This window comes from Calonectris borealis, chromosome 2 (genome assembly GCF_964195595.1).
Source record: "Calonectris borealis chromosome 2, bCalBor7.hap1.2, whole genome shotgun sequence".
NCBI classification, from domain to species: domain Eukaryota; kingdom Metazoa; phylum Chordata; class Aves; order Procellariiformes; family Procellariidae; genus Calonectris; species Calonectris borealis.
Window position 1 is genome coordinate 166,480,626 of NC_134313.1, and position 23,003 is coordinate 166,503,628.

Consider the following 23,003-nt stretch of genomic DNA (forward strand, 5'->3'; position numbering starts at 1 on the left):
GAAGAGGATTTTTAGAAAATACAGTGAGAAATAGAAGAAGAAAAGTGTCTTTAAAGAGTTTTACCATTTCCTTTCAACAAAGAGAGCAACAAGATCAAGTAAAATATGTTTGAAAAGGCTCATTCACCTAGGAGAAGTGTTTAGTGCTCATCATTCACTTCCATTTAGATGAGACTCTCCCATTTAGACACTTACTACCTTCTTTGGTAATAGATTTTGCCTTATGAAAAGAAACACATTACTGAGTATTCATACATTACATTTCTTACACCGAGGCAGATTTATCCACAGTGCCATTTCCATTTCAACCACAGAATTAACCCCCGGTGAGCAAATTGAGTGTGCACTATTTAACCATTGGGTATTCAAGTGAGGACTGCTTAATTCATGTTCTGCATGGCACCAAACCATAAAATCTTAAATCCCAAGTTTGCCATGAACAACTGTGTTGTAGAAGGAAGGAAGGGGGAAGGGAAAAAAAAAAAAAAAGAGATGTATAAATGGGCAGACAAACTGCATTGGACTTCAAAGAATCCAAGGTGCAAGAAAAGGTGTCTTAAATTTGTAACACTTTTCAAAGCAACACAGCTTTGACTTCATCTGCCAAATAACAATGAGCTACTGGCTTATATATCAAATGTGTAAAAGGTGATATTAGGCTTGTTTTCTTTGATAGATGAATTAAAACGTAACTTCTATACTTTTTTTTTTTTTTTAAATTTAGGGTGAAACTTTGATTGCCTTTGCAATTACATTTATAGCAATACAACCTTCATGTGCACATTATGATTGGGGTACAGAAAAGCTACATAATACTGTTGAAAAGAATGTTAGCTTGACAGTTTTAACATACTTTTAATTTAATGTGCACAGGAAAAAAATCTGCAGTGCAACATAAAACCTCTGCACAAATGAGCATCCAAATCCTGAAGCCTCTTCTGCAAGAAAAATAAGCCGTCACTTACAGTTTCCACTGGAAATGTTCATCCTGGCCCAGTGCCTCAAGAGACTAAGTAAGTGCTGTTCTATTAAGCTCTAACACTGTGTTTCTTTCCATTTTTACTCTATGAATTTTATTTTAAAATACTGCAATAGGGAGACCCAGTCTATTTCCAACTGCTCTACCATCTCCATTTCACAGAGTAATGCAAAATGGCAAAGACCTTCTGGAAGACGTGCAGTTTTTCCTTCAGTAATGCATTTGCCACCCCTGAAGGCATATAATTCCATATGTGCATCAGACTTTATCTCTAGACAAGATAGAAGGAGAGGAATAAAGAAAAGGAACAAAGTTTTTTAAAAAGTAACAAAATGTGGTACAAAGATCCATAGTGCTAAGTTCTAATTAGCTGTTCTAGCATCTCAGCCAGTCTGGCAAGGCTGTCTAATTAGCTGTCACAAACTACGCCTAAAGAATTCTTTGAGCTCCCCCTTTTGCTTGCATTGCAGTGATGGCTTTAAGAGCCCATTCAAACAATCTTTCCATCCTCAAGCTAAGGTAAACAGGCTTTCCTCATGCACTTTCTTTTAATCATAGAAGCAGTACAGATGTGGAACCTTCTTGGGTTATTACTAAAGATGGGCATGTCCAGAGGGTAATTTGGTCTATGCATCTTTCTCTGTTGATCAGAAATGTTATTGAGATGACAGGCTTAGATTACTCATCATTCAGAGATGGCTAAAATTCAGTGGGATAAATCCCACCTTATGTATATGGTCCAGAAAAGAATTTATTTTGGATCTTGTGGTTCAGCAAGTACAATGCTACAGTTTTCTAGCATGGAGCCTAGAAGAATTCTAGAGTAATAAAATCTAAATGGAATTGTACCATCTTTCAGGAAGGGCGTGATATGGGAGGGTCACCTAGGGTGCATACAGAACATGAAGCAAGCCATAGCTGCAGAAGAGAAGTTAATAATTCCTGAATCTGGACTTTGATCCCTCCATGGTTTTTGCAGGAGTAGTGACAAATTAATACCCACAAAAGAACATTCTGAGTCTTCTGAATTAGATTCTTTCTTCTGAAGTGGCATCTTGAGGTTTTGTACAGCACTGACTTCAGTTACAGTAGCAGAAGCCTCAGTCAGAGACCCAGGCCCTGATTGTGCTGTAAGATGTACTCACATGAAATTGAAAACAGCACCTTTCCTAAGTTTCTATGAGCTAAGGTTATGGAGAAACAGTATAAGAAGAAGAAACTGGAGGTAGGGTGCAGGATCCAAGCCAGACAGTGAGAAGACTGCAAATAGCATAACGAAAAAACCAGTCACAAATCACAGCTAATAACGAACACAGTTGTTTCAGGACAGAGTTGCCATTAGCCTCCATCAAACCCACACAGCATGGAACAAACCTGCATTCCCAAAGAAGCGATGATCACAGCGAGCACACCAAGGGAAGGATGGCTTTTACGTAAGTGCTCCTGAAACTCATATAAAAGCCAGGCTCAACCCATCCATAACAAAAAAGCAGATTAGGAAGTTCACAGATGAACCTTCATTTCACCTGCTGTAACTTACAAAGAGAGATTTGCTGCATAACACTTCCCAAATGAAACGTCAGTGAGTATAAGACAACTTTACTGTCACTTACACAGTTACAATGTCCTGGAGGAGTTCCCATTAAAGATTTTTTAACGGAAATCATTACCAAGAATTTTTTTCTTCTCAGCTATCTGATCTTAATTATATCGTGTAAAATGAGATAATTCAATGCACTACCCTTTAACTCTTCTCCTCTTAAAATAGAATCTAAATCTTTATATAGATAGAAGATTCTTTTTGTAATTACACATGAAGAGTTTAGGATAAAATGTCTTTTCCTTTCCTGTGCACAAGAATTTATCTTTGCATCAATCAATACAAGAAGGTTAGCAGACTTTCTAATGAGAGTACAATGTTAACTAAAATTTGTTCTCATTATTTTTGAAACATGAAGAAGATGCAACATACGTCATGTAACAGTTCTTCTAGTCATCATCTGTGAAATTCAGTTAATTGCTATAATTAGCTGTACATGATTGTACATCCAGAACATGATTGGAAGAAACATTTAGCTTCAGAGAATTACTTGGGATTTAGTTTAGTCTAAGAGAAGAATATAGCTCATTATCTCTGTTTAAATAGATTTACAATGCAGTACGCATACATCAATTACTTCAAGTGCCTCTGTTACCTTAGTATTGAAAATAATTTATGAAAACTATTCACAGGATGCTTTAGACTTCAAAGAATGCTGCTTGATTACATGTGACTACAGCCAGTTTACAAATCCTCCTTTAGATCTTTCTACCTTACCCTTTTTACTGCTTTTTCACTAGTCCCTTTTCCACTTACACATTTTTCCATCCTGGAATACTGTTGTTCATGATCAGTCAAAACAGCTGATCTCAGAACTTAAACACTGAGTTACACATACATTTGTAGAAGGATTTTGTGAGCCATATAGTAGCACTAACACATCCTTAACTGTTGCAGCTTTCTAAACACTTCTTCATTCTGTAACCAGATGAAACATCTGGATCAACAGAAGTAAGCAGTTCATGCAGTTATACGTCAGTGCTGGTTCCTTTAGCGACATTCAGAATGCCTTTAGGCACTTAGTTAAAGGGAAAAAAAAATGCTGAAGAGCAAGAGCTTCACTATCTGCCCTTTCCAATGTCCTGTGAAACAGCAGTGTAAAAAGACAATTTCTCATGTGATAACTGTGAGGGAGATGGATTCACAAATGCTGCTGAAACAGTGGAAACAGAATTCCATCAAGATCTGTTGAATGGAGAGCAGTTAGTGAATGAAAGCCTGAGGTGTCATGGTATAGTTCCTTGACAATCAGCTGATGGCACCAGACTGTCTGAAAACTGAGAGCCTCGTCTTTGGAGCTAAGTTAGAGAAGGTAGAAACACACATTCAGCTTTCACAGGCCTGTGGAATTTTAAGGACCATGTTAAATAGGGCATGATATCAGAAACTCCCCGAAAGTTTAAAAATATTTGTAGGGAATGAAGATAATTACTACAGAACAGTGAGTTTCTTTCAATGAAAAAAGATCAGTTTTGAAATCTTTTGAAGTAAGACAACCAACCTAGAACTTCAGGTAAAAATAACGAGTCAGTTTAGTCTGGTGTCTATTTTGGGAAAGGATATGTACTGCAGGCAGAGAGAATTTCTCCATGTGACTTCACTAAGCTGTTACGAGATAAAAATGTCTTTCAGTCAGCACACTGAATCCTCATTCTTTTCTGCGACCGAAAACCAGTTAGTGTATTTAGACCATGTGTTGAATTTAAAACATTTACACCTGGCTTAAAATACAGCCAGAGATCACCAAAACAGCTATATGAGGATCATGGCTGTAGGGAGTATTTACAGAGAAGTGATGGGAACACAATCAAGACAAACAGGGCAGTGAGACTGCAGTAGCATACCCAAGCATTGACATCTCTGCCTTTTAGTCCTAGCTGGGCTAGAGCGTCAGAAACTGTTACAGCATTGATGCTATTAGTACTAACTCAAGCTACACTAGGTGCATCTCTAACAGTCAACAACTTCAATCACACCTCTGACTGCAGAGTAAACCTATCCCCTTGCACAGTTCTTCAGAGAAATATTCAAGGTAGGATATGTCACTAAAAATTAAGTCAACTTGGGTAGACTGCATAGAAATTTTAATCTGCAAATTCCATTCAACTGCTTCAGTTTATCTTACTGGAAGCACTTCCCTAGGACAACAGCCTGTGCTCTGTAGCATTCAGTCCCCATAACCATATTTCCAAGCTTTAAGAATTTTGAAAAAAAAAGTCAGCATTAATTTTTCTCTATTTATTTCATATCCTCCTGTGGTGGGTTGACCTTGGCTGGCTGCCAGGTGTCCACCAGACCACTCGTTCTCTGCCTCTCCTCATCAGGACAGGGTGCATAAAATAAGACGAAAAACTCGTGGGTCGAGATAAAGACAATTTAATTAAAAAAGAGCTGAAACTAGCTCTGTCTGACATGGGGGCAGCCCCTGGCCTCTTCTCACAGAAGCCACTCCTGCAGCCCCCCTGCTGTCACAACCTTGCTATGTAAACCCAATACATCTCCTCTTTCCTCTCTCACACTTTCTGGCCTTCTAGAGCCTCCTAGTAGTTGCCTGGGGCAGCACATATTTTCCAGAATTTGTTTAGATCCTACCAAAAAGAGATCTGGTCCCTAGGCACCACAACAGTGCAAGAAAAATGAAGGTAACTTTTAGTATCAATAATCATCAATAATCTGGTCCATACAGGAAGAAGCAAACAAAAAAATAATTCAACAAACAAACAACACCACGACAACAAACCACGACATCACAACAAACAAACAAAATCTTTTGCCTGATCTTGCAAAAAAATGAAATAAATTCTTCTAAAACTGCAAAGGATCATTTACATTTGCATGCATTCGTGAGATTCATTTAAGCATTCAGGACATTGCTAATACTGGAGCTGAAACTTACTTATTAAAAAATATTTTTGTGGATATATTAGCACTTTCTTCCAAAAGAACACAGAAATGTCTCAAGATCTTTTTCCCTATCAATGATCTGACTCTTATTTAACTCTTTTATGCAAAGTTTCTCTTGCAAAGCTTCCTGCCAGACCCTTCTAGTCAAACACAGGTTTATGTGAACTGTTTCTGCATAGACTACTCCTTCATTACAAAATTATATGTATTATGTACAGCAAAATTGCATAATCTGTGTAATTAGCTCATCTCAATCATTGCTGGCAATGGAAATAGCTGTGAAGGTTGAACAGAGGGGAAAGTTAATGACACCCATTCACGAATAAGAATTGCAACTGTAAAACTGACTGGCTCCAGCTGTCTTGTCCCAGAGCACAGAGAGTTGAGATGACCATTAACTAGAGGCACTCAAAAGACACTGATTTATAGCAAATACCTGCTGTAAACTGCAGCAAACCAGAAGCTGACTCGTAAACAGATTAGTGTCTGTGAGCTAGGGCATGGGCTGAACAGTTAGAGACAGGATCGTCAGCTTCTGTATTAGGCTATGTCAGACCCACTGATGCATCAAAGCCCCACAATGCACAGTAAAAAAGTAATCCTTCCCCTTTTCTAGTTTTCTTTTCTTTTCTCTCCCCCCTTGTCCTGACAATAGCTTTGTTTCTCCTTCTACTACTTACTCAAGTACAAGCCCTGATTCTGCACTTTCTTTAACCTAGAGTTAAGCTACTGGTTTCACTACCAGTTTATTTCTTACGCTTGTGGGCTGCCCAGACCCTAGCGACACTGCATCACCCACCTGCACTGCTCACAGACAGACAAGTTGCAACTGCGTTCATGGGGCTGATACCAAACAGGCAATAAGCCTTCAGAGAATCAATATACCGTTACTTTGGTTTTAGCACGAAAAGGCAATGCAGAGCCTCATCAAAGGCTGTTTTCTTCTAACATATTGTCTTTCTCACATCATTGCCTGAGAGTTTGACTTCCTCTTCTTCATTTGTGCTACAATGTTGCATGATGTATTTGAAGTGTATTTTCTGAAAAAAATATTTGAAAAACTAAACAGCCTATGGAAAATGAAGACAATCCCCACTGATAAAGCTGGACAGTTCAATAATTTATCTTTACTGGATCAAGAAATGAGGCAAAATCCACTTGATGGGTTATCTGACAACAGAATATATATTATACTAGCAAATGTAGCCTAGGAAACAACTCTGCATTGCAGAGAAGAGCACCGAATAGCTGAATAAATGTGATTTTGATAACTAAGCATTTCCTTTGGCACACAGAAAAATTGCAGGTGCTACAGACCAGCAGATCTGCACCAAGACAATAAGGCATGGAAATAAAGAGATAGAGATGAGCTGTGAAAACATGGTTAAACACAGAAATATATTGGTAACTGTAGCGATCCCTTACACAGATTAAATACCCAAGCTCATGGATATTTTTGCAACTCTGAAGATGTTAATTACAATAACTTCAGTTTTCCCAGACCATGCAAAGGGATGCTTTCCATTCAGTTCACATTTTCATGCTGAGAATAGAAGATTTTTATTGCTGAAACAGTCCTGGAGACAACGATATTAAGATATTGAAATTCAACTGCCTGATTAGCACTTTGTACGTCTGAAAGTCATTGTATGAAAACTCTTATAAAGGACTGCAAAACACAGATTCTGTCCTCAAAACAGTCCTGTTCAGCCCCAAAGAAATTAATGACACTGAGGAATAAAGGTGACATATTACCAGGGAACTTCTTGCACTCTAAATCAAAAAAGCAGGAGAGAAGTCTTTATAGAGTTGGAATTTCCTGACTTATCGAAGTTACTTTACAAAGGGCAAGACCGAAGGACGGGAGACTGAAGCAGCTTGCCTGAGGTCAGTTGAAGGGTATGAAATAGGTCTCAGGTACTGTCTATTCTCACAGTCACAAGCTGCATTCAGCATGAAACTACCCTAGTCCTATCCCTTTCAAACTGACACAACCACAAACGCTGTCTCTTGACTGCAGCAGAGTACCAGAACAACCCCACACGTTAGTGATGTCCCAGACGGATCAATGCAAGCCGTGGTCAGGCAAGTCTTTGCGTTCCCACTGAAAGCTGCTCTTTCAAGGCAACATAGTCAGAGCCAAAGTGGTTCTAATGTGAGGTTGTGGTCCTGTCACATGCCTGCCCACCAATGCAGGGGACAAGAAAGCCAGAGAGGAGACGGCAAGAAAAGATCATGAAGGAAACTAGTCTATGAATATCTCTTCCCATAGGAGCATGGAAAGGGAGAAAGTACTTAGGCCAAACATGCTAAAAATAAAGCTGCATATCACCTTTTCATTTACCAGACAGATATGTTGGCTCTGACATTTTCTTCTGTTGAGTTTTAATTTGCTCAGAGACTCTGGTGGCACCGTTGTTGGTAATTGCGTCTGTTATTCTATGCTGCCTGCCTTGGATGCAGTACAGCACGTATCACACTTATTCTTTGTATCTGGTATTTAACCAACATTTCCCTTCTCTCACCTGCTGTTCTTTGGGATGGCAACTCAGATTTTGGCTTGTTGTCTCACAGCTGGCAGCCAGCTTGCATGGCACTCCAGTTCTTCCCCACAAATGCTTTCTGCATGTCTCCTCGTGTTTGCCCCATCCCTCTGTCAGGGTTCACACACTGCATTCTTTGTCAGCACTAACGTCTGAGCCATTCCCCACCTGTGTTCTATTATGCCATCTTTCCATCTAACCTCACATTTTTCCTTAATTGTCTAGGAGTTGGTTGCTGCTTCTCACCTCCGCACAACCTGCCATGCTACACTGCCAGCTCTCACTCCTGCGCAATGGCATTTCTACATTTTAAATCACTTAACCCATTCACTAACATCTGCAGGAACTCCACCCTCACCCATTCCCGCAGCGACCATTAACTCATGTTCTTCTCCAGGCACAAGGTCTCTGTCTCTCTGCTCACTTTCACCTCAACCAGTAACTTCTCTTTACATTCCCAGTCTGCTTGGTTGATGCTCTGCTCTTCCTCTATCCTTTTTTCCCTCATACTTCCCCTCTTCCTGCAACCTTTTGTAATTGCAGAAGAGGAATAAATTAGCAGTGGAAGCCAGTCCGTCCCAGTGAAATGAAAAATCTTCTACTTCTGAGAACTGTTCCACATATGTTTCACATTCCAGATGGTCTCAGAAAGCATCATCTTTCAGGTGTGGTGGGCCTCCTGCATCAGACATTTAGCTCACTGCTTGGATGCAAGCTCCAGACTTGTCAGGGGGACATCTGAACCAAGTCACTGGTGCTCTCTTCTGAGAGTTGAACAGAAAGTTTATTCCTCCTACCCCAAGGTAGAAAAGGATGTGAATACCAAAGTCAGAGTTCAAGTTTCCAGCAAGCAGTATGCAACACTCAGGACCTAGACATTTGAAACTTCCAGCACTTAACCTTCTTAACTTCATAAGAAGCTATTTTTATCTGGTCCTTCTACCTTGAGCAGATAGCTTTTCTGAATGAGCCATCAATGAGTCATCAACATTTCAGTATTAAATCAAAGCAATTAGCCCTGCCTTTTCCAGCTGATTTTCATTAAGGTAACATGGCAACTAGACAAAGGTCAGTGCCCTGAGAATCTCACTTGATTCCCCTAAAAGCAAGCAAAGGATGAACTAAAACAAGTAAAATGGTGCAGAAAAATTACACATCAATAGGTATATGGAATCAAAACAAGAGACTAAGACTATTCTCACTGTGTTGCACATCATGTAATATAAATTCTTCATATTCTGCTTACAGCTCAAGTGTCCTAGAAACTAAAACCCATCACCACTAAGTGCCATGTCACAGGTGTCCATGAAGAACAAAAGATTGATGATAGAAACCACTGAAAGATCCATTTGAAATCTGTAGAGATATCACAAAACCATAGAAATGCTGCTAGAAGGAGCAGTAGAGTCATCTAGTCCAATTTGCAATATGTCATATTGCCACACCATGTTTATTTTCACCACGCAAAGCCAGGACTTCCTCAGCTCAGCACTCAAAATCACTAGAAACACGTCGTTTCCAGAAGAAACTGGTAAAACCAGAGTAAAGTTTTCAAAGCTACTCATGAACTTAAGGACTTGGACACATAACTGACTGACCACAGTGAAATCAATTTCTTTCCTTGAGATTTCAGAAGGTGAATTGTAGCTCTGGTTTACCAGAAGCTGAATGCACACGCAGTCAATTTCCATATGGTCCCGGAGCATCAGTGACTTGTTCATGTGTCAGCCCCATTCACGGTACTTTTTGTGCCTAGTCAGGTTACTGCAGAGAATGGGAAAACAGGACTGGGGTTTTGATAGAGAGCCTAGAAGAGGTAATGCACTGAAGGCAGACAGGAGGCATGCAGTTATCTAACCAGTCAAAGAAGTGATGAAAAAATAACAACTCAAATTCTCTCGAGGCTCTGTAATTGGAACGAGCGTGGTCAGGTGTTCCACCTCTGCTCGTCCATCTGCTGATGTAATCACCGTAACTCAGTCATGGATCTGCAGCTGAGACCTAACAGAGAAGCAGTAAAATTGGAATCTCTAGGAAATACTTTACACCCATTTGCTGAAGAATCCAATCTATCATATTTCTAGTTACAGGAGAGCGTTTTACATACTCCCATGACGTTATAAACTGAAACACACTACTGTGATGCCTGTGCTGTTCTGACACACTCGCCTCTCCTGTTCAGCTCACAGACCCTTCTATTCCACTCAGCATTTGCTGAAGGTATAAATCAAAGTGTGAGAATAAAACCACTCTTATTATTGTTGCCAGAATTTATTTTACAGGAGAAACGTGCAGTGAATACAGGAGAGATGAAGGGGTTAAGAACAGATTAGGACAAAAAAGACAAGGCCAGGCTAAGAATGGGTTTGTAGGTGGATAGGGATGACTTAACTACAAGATAAGACCTTGGTGGTAATCTTTTAGCTCTCCCTCAAGAAAGAATAAGAACAGCAGCAAAACTCAGCATTCATACTGCTACAGCCACTCTCCCTTGGGCTGGGCAATGCAACGCACCACCATAGCTGCATTTGGATCCATCCCTGTCCTTTTTGACACTTAGGCTTTGAAACAGAAGGCAGATCCAAATAGTACTTTGTTCCCTCACTTCTCAAACAAAACAAAACAAAAAACCTTCTTATTTCAGTGCTGCAAAGAAGATTTCCTCAGTCACAGTCAGCTTTGGCGCAGTGCTGCCAGCTGACAGGTGGAAATGTTCATTTTTAGAGAGGCCTAACGAGAGGGAGACATTTGTTAATTATTGGCACAATAATGGGGCAAGTGGTTGAGTTTATACATGAGGTTTATATGAAGTGGGAAATTCAGAAGATCAGATTCGACGGCCAAAATGAACCAAATGTGGATCTGTGGGAACCTGGCTTTCTTTAGTACAAAGCATTGACAAGGAAGAATGAAAGGAGTCCATTCTACAGAGGTCTTGGGAGCGGGTGGCAGTGTTACCTGGCTCCCACACAGTCCCATGCCACTCAGAGGACAGGTGGACAACTGTGCAAATCCCTGCAACTTCCCACCCCAGATGTCACCATCCACATCCTGAGGCAAGGAGCTCGCACAACAGGAACATAAGCCCTTGAAGAAAAGGGTTTCCTAAGTCAGGGGTCTCTCTCTCCCCCCCGCTCTCCCCAAGCTCCTGGGACAGAAGAAACTCCTACCAGGCAGGAACCTGCTATGCGCTTTCTCTGTGGAAGCCTAACATGTGATGTCTCTCTGAAGTGCTCCTGCTTTTCATCACCCCCATCGTCCCCTGCCTTTTACTCTATTGTCTTGGAAAGGAATAGGGTGTCCCCCGTTTACGATACCTAGAAATCCATTTCCAGAAACTAAACACCTGCTGTCCCCACTGGTTTCCAAGCAGAGCTCAGAGCATTCAGTTGGTCAAGTATATTAAGATCAGCACAAAAACTAGGATCTTGTACTGGTTTTGGCTGGGATAGAGTTAATTTTCTTCACAGTAGCTAGATGGGGCTCTGTTCTGGATTTGTGCTGAAAATAGCACAAATAGCGTTTGTCTTCCCAAGTCACCGTTACGCGTGATGGAGCCCTGCTTTCCTGGAGATGGCTGAACACCTGCCTGCCGGTGGGAAGTGGTGAATGAATTCCTTGTTTTGCTTTGCCTGTGTGCACGGCTTTTGCTTTACCTATTAAACTGTTCTTATCTCAACCCACAAATTTTCTTACTTTTGCTCTTCCAATGCTCTCCCCCATCCCACCGGGGGGGAGTGAGGGAGCGGCTGTGTAGGGCTTAGTTACCGGCTGGAGTTAAACCATGACAACCCTCTGCTTCCAAACTCTGCATTATCTGCTCTAGTTGAAAAGCAGCAATCAATGTGGCAAGCCTGGAGATTCTGCAAGAAGTAATGACTGTTCATCATGTACTTTTGAATACACAAATGCTGATGTTTCAGGTATTACTGGCATAATTCAACAATAATTAAATTAAATTAAAATTCTTAGCAGTGAGAAAAAGAATCACTAGGAGTTCACATGTAAGTTTAGTTAAAATGGTGATGATACACTAGGAAAGTAATTTCCTATTTTGTTTGTTTGTCTCATTTCCATAACACATTTTCTGTTTTCCAAATCTCTGTTTGCTCCCTGGCTGACTCAGGAGGATAAGGAACTGCATTAATTCTTGTGTCACTTTATGGCCAGTGCTTTCCAACCACCAGAGGTTTTGGACAATGCAACCGCATTGGGAATGGTTCTTTCTTCTTCCGTTTTCCCAGAGAGTTTTTTTCTGTTTTTTTTAAACACTGAGTTTCTGTTCTTATCATTTGCTTCAATGGATTGCTTCTCACTGCACAAGTCTCATATGGAGCAGCATCTGGCTCTCTGTTATTCCCAGCACTGCAGAGAAAGAAGTCAGCATAAAGCAATCCGAGTTTTATTGATTTTATGAATTTGTCCCAAGAGCTACCAATTACAAGCTCCACGAATAACATCTGAGGGGCATGAAACAGCACTGAAAAAGGAAAATATCTACAAAAAATCCATTCCCCTCCAATTTCCATGGGAATGCATATTTCTCATTGCCTTCCCAAGCTACTAAGAGTGGCTATTCTAACCTGGATGTCAAGTCATAAGGAATATTGGGGTCCAAAACTAAGTGTTTCCCTTTCACAGGACAGCTGACGTGAGCAAAGTCTTGCATGACTTTCAGAGTCTGAGAAGTTTACTGGGACCAGGACACAGTTTGAAGTACTGTTCTTCCAAGCCACAGAAGTTGCAAAGATTCACCATTACATGAACAGCAAAGATACTTCCATGTCACTGAAGAACACAGAGGAAAATAGAAAGAACATAAATCCGGTGAATGGATTTACTGATCTGCAGAACACTCTTCCCATGAGCAACAGGCAAGTTCAGCAGTCACAGCTGAGGAAGGTATTGTCCCACTGTTAATATACCTATTTGTTATTCTTGTTAAGCCGGAGCACTTAGAGCATCTGTCAGAGGGTCCACAGGGAGAATCTAAAAGTACCTGCCAGGAGAGAGCACTCAGGCAGGAGAGATCAGGTTGATGTAATAGGAAGCAGTACAGCAACGAATATGGTGTGTACAGCAAGGAGGGATCGCTGTATCATCCAAATGCAGGTTCTTGTTGACTGCTTAAGCTTCTTCGATGGAGATGCTTCACCCCTGAATGGTTACATTATGCTTTGCATAGCTCCACATCTTCTAACATAACACACATCATCTTGGGAACAAAGCTTAGCGATTCCCTTCCTTTAGCCTTTCAGAGCAGCCCTGGTGAAACCACCACCAACCACCTACCTTCAGTCAGTGACCTGCTCTTAAGCAAGTGCTCCACAATGGCAGGGACAGCAAGGTTCCTTCCAGAACATCCTCCATCCTCCTCCACTGTGTCCTTGTCCCCAGTTCACTTCAGTGAGACTCTTTTACCACCTAGCAGGATGGGGAAGCTGCAGAAGCAGCACTGTCAGTAACCATAGCAGGACAAAGTCCAGGACCACTATTCACACCAGTTTTCTTTCACCCCATCCATCATTTCCACCCCCAAGTGACTCAGTGCAGATGCCTGTGGACACTTACTTTACCTGCACTTTAAGTGACACCCTGTGGCTGAGAGGAGGAATTACGGGTGACCATTCCTTCAGTGACACTCTCCCTAAGGTTTTGTGACAATAAACATAGAGGCTGAAACCCAGTGAGTCGCAGACAGTGTCAAGTGTTCAGCGACTGGAGGGAACAGCCTGATTCCACCTTCCCCAGCAGGGTTTCAGACCTCATCCTCCCACAGCTTGGCTGGATGGAAAATAGGTCATACGGCACAATAAGACAAGAAATCCCACACCCACAAGAGTCCCCACACTAGATGTAGCTGGGTGGGATTTTTTCTCTCATTTTGACATTGTGAGATGAGGATTTCCTGCTTTGTCTCTCTTTGTAATGCATTTGATTCCTTCCCTTCCCCGTAGGTTCCTGAGCCATTCCCTCTTCCACTCCTCCTGTGGCCCCAGAAGCACACGATTTTGCAAGTATCATCTAATTCCTAACTTGTGGGAAGAAATTGAACCTCAGTCCATCTGTTTGCCAGCTGGTAGTTGCTGTCAGCTTAGACAACAGCTCACTATCTGATGCAAGTGACAGAGAAGTGGATGGTGCAGCTTCCTCAGAGAGGGGTCACGAAGCCTCCAAAAATAATGTAGGCAACCCTGTGTTTGCTGACCCTCATGACGGCCACAAGGTTCAGAGCTTGCTCAGAGACCCGTCATCGCTCTTTCCCCAGCAATCCTGGGTGATGACTCCTCTGCCACAAGTTCAGGGTCGCCACCCTGAAGGGCAAAGCAAGGGACTGGGCCTCCTGCTACTGCTGTCAGGTCTGATTGACCTCGGCAGAGGATCAGATGGGCTTGGTGCAGAACGGCAGCAGCAATTCCTGGCTCTGGGAAATATGTGAAGTCTGCCTCAAAAGTCAAGCCTGCTTAAGAGAATCCCAATCAGACACAACAGGATCATAGCAAAGCCACCTCATAACATAACAAGTGAAGAACAAAAATATTAATCAGCGTTTAATTAGCTGGAGAAAAAGTCCCTGAACATGACTGAAGTAACATTAACCATCTTCTTATTTTACTACACGCAATTAACTTCTGTTCTGCACTCAATGAAGAAATCACACATTTCACAGGATGATAGTAGTGGGAGCAAGAAAGATGGGTTATTTTCATTCCTCCTTTTAAATATTGCTTTCAACATTCTTTTTCCACACCGCAAAATCAGAGCGATCTCTTACCACAAATTATGCTTCACAATAGAAAGAAAAAAAGAAGAAAAACTTGAGGAAAAAAAAAGTAAAGCCTCTCCCATCTGTGCATGCACTGAAATCAAGAGCCTTCCACTGCTGTATTCGTGGAAGAATTTAACCTAAACTAGCAAGAGAAGATGAACAAAGATGGTTGAAATCTTAATCTGGATACAGTGCTATTGGAGTCAAGCTGACCTAATCAACTGCAGATTTGATCTCCTCAGAGAGAAGCTTTATGAGCTTAAAAATTATGTTTTATTCCCTCCCCCAGAATTCCAATTCCGGCCTTCTTTTTCCTCTGCCGTGTTTGTTTGGTTTCTCATCTGTCTCCTTCCTTTAAATTTAATGTGCTCTTGACTCCCTAGCTGACAAATATTGTGTTGGTCACCCCAGGATGGTTAAAACATGGCTTCTGCAAGACTACAGAGTCCTTTTTTTTTTTTACAGCCTTTTTGTAGTGAGTTCATAATTAAAATTGGCTACAAAACATCTCTTCTTACCCCAAATCTCCTTCTGTCTTTAAACAGTCCAGTGGAATAAAAGCCTCTGGAAATCTAACAAGGTTTCAGAAGAGGGATGAGGTGGGAGTAGTTTTAGGGCTTCGTAGTACTCTTCTGAGTTTGAAAACACACTTGCCTAGCAAAAAGAGAAAGTTGTGTATTTGATCTTTGAAACTCTTTTTTCAGAAATGTGTTTTAAATATACAAAGAGCCCTTCAATCCAAATGGCAGTGCACCAGAACTGCTTAGCATCTGCTGCCTCTCAGGCTTCCTCTCACCTTGTCCTTTTCCCCAGCCCACACCTCAGCTGCATCTCTTCACTGCATCCAGCTGTACCTCTAGAAATCACCACTTGTGCTTACAAGGCTGTGTTGATGGGCATTTTATTTCTCTCTCTCCAATAAAGATGAAAGGCCACCAGATCATAAAGGGTCTCTGTCTTTTATAAAGGGACTTGCAAAAACGTACCCTTTAGAAATTAAACCAGAATAACCTCTGACGAAAAAGTAAGTCATGCTAATGTGATCAACAGAAGTGCTCAAGACACTAAAATACACAAGACAAAACACAAGTGAAAATGTTAATTGAGCCTCTAGGCTAGCCACTTATAAAAGTGCACATTTCTGTAATTATCAGGACAGGTCTTACCCATACAGTATGAACAAGACTCTGTGACCAACGATTTCCAAGCAAGGCTCATGTTTTATATGCAAGCTGAAGCCACCACTCCAGAAGAACTTTGAACAATAATTAATCAGAAAGAAAGGCAGCAGAGGTTAGATCTTGATAAAAGAATGGCTGTTTAACCTATGAAAATTAGCTCTTTTGCTCTTTTAAAAATTAAATCATCTCTTTAACCCCTTTCAAAAGAGGGATCATGCAAAACAGAAGAGCTATGAATTCACTTCTTCACCCTTCCCTTAACACAGTGTCCTGGTTTCGGCTGGGATAGGGTTAAATTTCTTCCTAGTGCTGTGTTTTGGATTTAGTATGAGGAGAATTTTGATAACACACTGATGTTTTCAGTTGTTGCTAAGTGCCCTCCTAGTCCAAGGACAGCTCCCGTGCCTACTGACTGAGCTAGGTACACAAGATGGGAGGGAACATAATCAGGACAGCCAGCCCAGCTGGCCAATGGGGTATTCCATACCATGTGACATCATGCTCAGTATATGAAGGGTAGGGGTGATCCAGGAAGTACCGATCGCTACTTGGTTATCGGTCAGCGCGGGTGGTGAGCAATTGCATTGTGCATCACTCATTTTGTATATTCTATCATTATTTATTATCATTATTCTCCCTTTTCTGTTCTATTAAACTGTCTTTATCTCAACCCACGAGTTTTTCTCACTCTTACCCTTCCGATTCTCTCCCCGTCCCGCTGCGGGGGCGGGGGGAGTGAGCGAGCGGCTGCGTGGTATTTTGGCTGCCTGCCAGGTTAAACCACGACACACAGAAAAGATTATTTGCCTCTGTTCAAGATAAGACAACAAAGAACTGCAGGAATTTTTCTTTCAGTGTGGAGTAAGCCATGTCAATAGATACAACTGTGATACCTGTGCCAATGGCTCTTTCTCCCACGTCCATCCGTGTGAACAACAGTCCAGTTGCTAAGTCACCAACCCTCTCCAAATCATTCTCAACAAGGCAGCTGCTTACAGGGCCACCAAGGAATCACAGAATCATAGAGTATCTCAAGTTGGAAGGGATCCATAAGGATTATCGAGTCCAACTCCCTGCTCCTCGCAGGACTACCTAAAATTAACCATATGACTAAGAGCATCGTCCAGACACTCCTTGAAGTCTGACAGGCTTGGTGCTGTGACCACTTCCCTGGGGAGCCTATTCCAGTGACCGACCACCCTCTCGGTGAAGAACCTTCTCCTAATGTCCAATCTGAACTTCTCCTGACGCAGCTTCATTCCATTTCCTCCTGTCCTGTCACTGGTCACCAGAGAGAGGAGATCAGCACCTCCCCCTCTGCGGCCCCCTTGAGGGACCAAATCCCCAGTGCAAGGTTAGCAGTGCTTATGTGCCTGTTTGCATAAGCAGAGAACCTGGAGAAGATGAGGATGCTTTTTGCAATACCCAAAACACTCATCTGAAGTGGCTATCTCAGTCAAAGAGCTTTCCTATACTGAGAGAGAGAGGCGGGGATTTGCAGAAAGGGAGTTAGAGCTATAGAGATCTTTTGTTCCTGTTGATCACAAAAGCAGTCTGCCCTCCTAATGTCAATCCCCAGGTGTGGGTTCAGTTTAGCTCAACAGACACCCAGGGATGAATTCAGCTGCCTAAACACAGACATCGTATCATTTGTTTTAGAGTATCTGCAACACCTATGTGGCTTGGAAGATGATAAAACACAAACCTACACAAGGCCTGGGCCCTCTGAAACAGGAGCTAGATACCAGGCAAGACACCCCTGGACATATCAAATGGCACTAGCACTTCTGCATGGGTTCCTTGAACTGATCTGTACATTTAGGTTGAGCTGAGTAACACTCTAGGCTTCATCCCCTATATCAATTAGAGGTCCACTAACTTGTATTACAGCTTAGATACTTAAATTAGCTGCCTAATGATACCTACATGGAAATACCTAGATTTGTATGTCTTAATCTGCAAGCCGGAGGCCTTCCAATGCTTCCACCTCCTGCCTGCAACCAGCACAAACCAAACTGACCAGCCCCTGATGGACAGGTCTCACCATAGAACACCCCTCCGCTGCACTGGCTGTTGTAGACAAACTCAAATCAGACAGCTAAGGCTACAAGAATCAACATTTACTGTCCATCAGATGAATATCTAATCCTGGATTTCCTCATTACACAGGGCAATTTCTGGGGAAAGGAAAGAGCTGAAGTAGACATACTTTAACCTGTAACATGCTGTAAGTACTTACATGTACAACCACGTTTTTGCAAGCAGCAAAGAGAGTCTCATTATTGCCCATTTGCTGAATTAATCAAGCTTCAGGATATCCTAATAAGTGAATTAATCTGTTTCCTAAAACAAGAATAAAAGCTTCACACTGTCAAAGTATAAACACATCTAGAGGGCAGCAATGATATTGTCATCTTCAGCTAAATATAGATCCTAAGCAGAGACAAGTGCACAGCCACACACTGCACCAACACATACATTTTTCCCTTTTTTTTTTTTCCCCTTTGAGAATAATACATAAGCTTTGCTGCAAAATTGCAAAGTTGTAAGTGGATGGCATCATTTTCAGATCCTTGGTCAAAGAACATTTTGCCTATATCCACAAATCACACTACAGGGTAACCAGATCTTGATTTGTCAGCACGACTTTATTTCCCAAACAAAGAAGGAGAAAAAAAATCACCAAAATAACAAAGTGTCGGAGATGAAAAATACTCACAGACTGACAGACTTTGTTTTACGAATCCAGCTGAAACTTATCTGAGTCACTCAGCAGTTCCCAAGAGACACACAGAGACAGAGACACATGCACAAAATCACCACGGGAATTTTTTGCAGTTAGAATGGAAATATTTTATGCAAACAGTTTATTCTATAGTGGCAAACAGAAGGGGATTTTTTATGCACCGGTTCTTGTTCTTAAGTTTTTTGACTCAAATACCCTTTTGCTGGCATATTGCAGGGTTTGATAGCATTCCCCATCTGAGCACTCAAGAGGTTCTGAGTTAGACAGAGCGACAATCAAAGCATGATGGTTGACAAGATGGATAACAAGCCAGGGTAGGTCCATCCAAAGCCTTTGATGAGCTGATCTGTGGAGCGACCTGCTTGTTGCATTTTGTCTTGGATTCTATACACTACGTGCACAGACTACAACAAGGCACAGAAATAGCCCCATGAGTACCAGAACTTGGGCAGCCTGGTTTGCCATGGATCAGTGTCTCGTGCTTGACTGCGTCTGGTATAAGATTTTCATACAGTCTGGGCACTTGCAAGTCCGGATTTTCTAGTATCTACAATGCAAAAGCTTTTGTTTATGGGGAATGCTAATGGGGTCATTCCCTCCAGCTGATGAGCTACTTTTATGAAACTGGTAGGAACTTGGAATCTTTGAGATCTTCATTTCTAAAAAAAAACATAATTACTGAAATTGATCCAAAAGTTTTATACAGATTAGAATAAGAAATATACTCATAGGCATACTAAACCAAACTAAAGATACACTATAGTTCCTAAAAGGTGGCAGCTCGCAAACACGGGATACATGACAGTATAATAAATAGCTGAGTTAAGACCTAGAACTGGATAAGCCCTTAGTAAAAGAAAGGTGTTGCACAGTGCTTTTTCTAAACTTGTCTGATTTCGCTCTCAAAAACAATTCAGTACAATATTACACACCATCATTTCTCACTTTGCCTCATCAAAATGCAAAACAAAACAGGACAAAACTACACTACATGTCCTAGCCAGACATCTTATGTTGATCCAAGCCATCTCCCGATCAAACCTTCACTTTGCAGCTGGATTATTCACGTCTGAAATTTGCAAGATCCGTTTTTCATTTTTTATCAGTTGTCTGTGCTTGTTTTATTATCCACACGAGGTGCACAGCCTAGGATTTTAGCACATTGAGTCCCACTACAAACGGCCCTCTAGTCAGCCCACAAACTAACTTGGTGAAATCATGCAAGTAAAAGTAGTCAGACCGTATCAGTATTTGGCCTTCCCAAACATGGGACATGTTCTGCATGTACTAGTTGCCACATCTTTCAAATCACAAAAGAGATTGCACCTCTGTATTCGAATCTTAACCTGCTGTCCTACTGCTTTCCCAAGCCTTAATCACCAACTACTACCTCCCAAGAAACTACTGATTTTACAAGTTGACTCAAATCTCAGTGTAGTCCTTCCCTTCCTTTTCTGTGCCACAACTTGGAGGAACTACACACATGGAAGAGTATAAGATCAACTGAAAGCCACCTACAGTGGCTTCAGTGTAGTTTAGTTGTCTCTTGCAAGCTACATACGCTACCACATCTGGGCACCAGTATGCACTACCGATCAATCCTGCAGACATACATGTTCTGATTGTGACTACTCACATTTTATGTTGAAAGAAGAAAAATGTCCATTTCCCCAGACTATGACAAAATAATCCTTCAGCATTTAATAACATATTTTCATCAGTCTTTTCTTTAATTTAATTAACATGCCATTGTTTTAAGAGCAAAGAACTTAAAATTTATTAGCACTGTAATACAAGCATTAGCCGCCATCGAGAAGGAGAGGAGCAGAGAAGAACTTTAAATCAGGTCATTGATGAACTACTGAAGGCATTAAGAGCGTTTATCAAAATAAAATGAGGCATTCAAGATTTTTTTTCTTCTATGCACAGAAAAAGCATTTAAATTCTCTCCACTGTGTTTATGATATAAATAACGAATCATCCATAATGCATTTCTTTTTTTTTTTTTCTCCTTCCCTCTTTCCTTTTGGAGAAACAAAAATAAGGCAGTGGAAATACTGACATCCTCCATCAAAAAAAGGAAATGGAAAAAAAAAAAAAAGCCATAGTCCTTTGAGGTACCTTTTCTATGGCTGTTCTTTTAGGGTCCATTCTGATACACTTGCTCTTGTCTGAGCTGCCTTAATTCTCAGAAATTTTCTTCTGATCTCAACTGAGACTGTAAAGGTAGTGGACTATCTGTTATAATCAAAGACAGCATAACCCAGCCCTTTGCGTGTTCCTACCTATTTTATTGTAAAGAGCACAGGTCAGAGAATATAGGGTTTGAGGATTATCTTTCAGTTCTCTGAGGTAACCTCCTTACTCTGCTCAAAGTCAAGGATGACAGAAACTGGTCCCTAAGAACAAAATTGGAAGAGGGCTTTGTTTTGCATAGCAAATACACAGAACTTTTGTCTAGTTATCTAACCCTTGACACCTAGAGCTCAGGAAAAAATAAATTCACTTTCAACAAGTGAAAAAGTAAGGTCTAAGATGACAGGGTCATTGTTTTATGGGACTTATCGAGAATGCTAGCCCCACAAAATTAACGCTACCTGAAAATTAGACTACTAACACCCGAGCAACAGTTCAGAGTGAAACATGGAATGAAATGTCCCCACAGTCAAAAGTACACTAAGTAGCCTGAAAAAATGAGTGACAAACAAGTGGGTACACATATTTGGAACTAATATGTTAAAAACTCTTAATGAAAGGTCCAAACAGTATTGACAGATAAGGAAAAGGAAATGAGTGCCTGGGTCCGACAGCATGAATAATAAATTTTTAGTGAGTCATCATGATTGTTTACCTCTAAGAGTAAAGCATCAGTTCCAAGAGATTTCTAGGGAGCCCCCATACTCCCTTGCTCTGAATATTATTTGCCTCATAATATTCCTTACTGTTTCCCTTGCAGTAATGAAGCAGCCACCCCAGCCTCATAAGCCAACCGCTGATGAAGTTACTAAACAGATTCCAGACCCCAGCCTTCTGTTTGTTAGATACAACTTCCACCCCAGTTTCTCCCCGTTCACACAGACAGCCTCTCAAAATACAGTTCTTAGGTGTTAAGACTCAGTACTTCACAAGTCAAAGGATCTTCAGTTATCTAAATGGCTGAAGCACTGCTACAAATACATTCAGCTATACATATCTACACATGAACAAACACACAACGCACAATATACCCTCCTTAGATTGCAGAGGGTATTTTTGCCCAGATCTACCTAAATACACTTAAGTAAAGAGGAATCAGTGTCCAAAAGTCTGTGCTTTTGAGAAATCTGCAGGAATTCCAGGCAGCAATTTTGAGTATACAGGCTGGAATGTGGAGGAAATGTTGATTCCCAGGCAACACTTTTTTTTTTTTAAAATAGAAAATATATTTTGGGTCTCCCCTGGTGCCTTCTCAACAACAGATCTGTGGGAGAAGGAAAGGAGTTTGTACTTACTCGTGGTGTTGTATTTGATCCCATTGAAGAACTCCGGGCAGGGTCTCTCTACTAGTTCCCCCGCGGAGGTTCTGGGCCAACAGGTCCCGATCTGATCAGTTGTGGCATTACAGTACGGACCTTTTGTGTTAAAAAAGGAGATAGAAAAGGAAAAAAAAAAGCAGTTGAGAAAGCACAAAAGCGACACCCTTTGCATCACAAAGCAAACCGAATCTTAGCACTTAAAAAGCTCTTCTGAGCCCTGTGCTAGGTAATGCTTCCTACCATCAAAGCCCAGGAAAGGGATAGAGGAACTCTCTAAAAAAGTCTCTTGTAAACGATCCAGGAGGCTGCAGTTGACATCAAATTCTTCTAAGATGAACTGAGATACGGTCACATCCATTATTGCCCCCGGGACTGCTGGACTGGATCAGGCTCCTTCCCCCTTTTCTGTTTGTTTTTTTTTTGTCCCCTTTCCTTTCTTCCTTTCTGGAAACAAATGAACATCAAGCTGCGGACACCCTGCAATCTCGTGTGTGTGAGCCTCTCTTCCTCCCAGCGTGCTGACAACTTGGCTGAGAGTCTGTGTCTGGCTGTGCAGTTCAATCTTCCAACCTCTTCTTTGCTTTAAAACAGCAGCTCAGGAACCAATGGGATCACACTGAGCCCAGAGTAAGGGGCTTGCGTCTCTTAGCCAGCTTCCCTGGTCTAGCAGCTCTCCAATGCCGCCTCACATTGCCAGACTGTTGTATTGCTTTCTCTCCCTCCCTCTTCTCACTCCCTCTCACACACACGCACACACACACACAGA

At 41.4% G+C, this 23,003-nt stretch overlaps 1 protein-coding gene across 1 annotated transcript in view; it reads right to left on the reverse strand.

Moving 5' to 3' along the window:
• CRHR2 (corticotropin releasing hormone receptor 2) overlaps positions 1 to 22,789 on the reverse strand; it is a 117,690-nt gene extending 94,901 nt beyond the window's left edge. Inside the window, exons 1-2 of the mRNA XM_075144284.1 lie at positions 22,478 to 22,789; positions 22,214 to 22,333 (exon numbers count right to left, since the gene is read on the reverse strand). Coding sequence (XP_075000385.1) covers positions 22,214 to 22,333; positions 22,478 to 22,595 — 238 coding nt within the window. The 5' untranslated portion in view covers positions 22,596 to 22,789. The remainder of the gene's footprint in view (positions 1 to 22,213; positions 22,334 to 22,477) is intronic.
• Between the last annotated feature and the right edge of the window lie 214 nt (positions 22,790 to 23,003).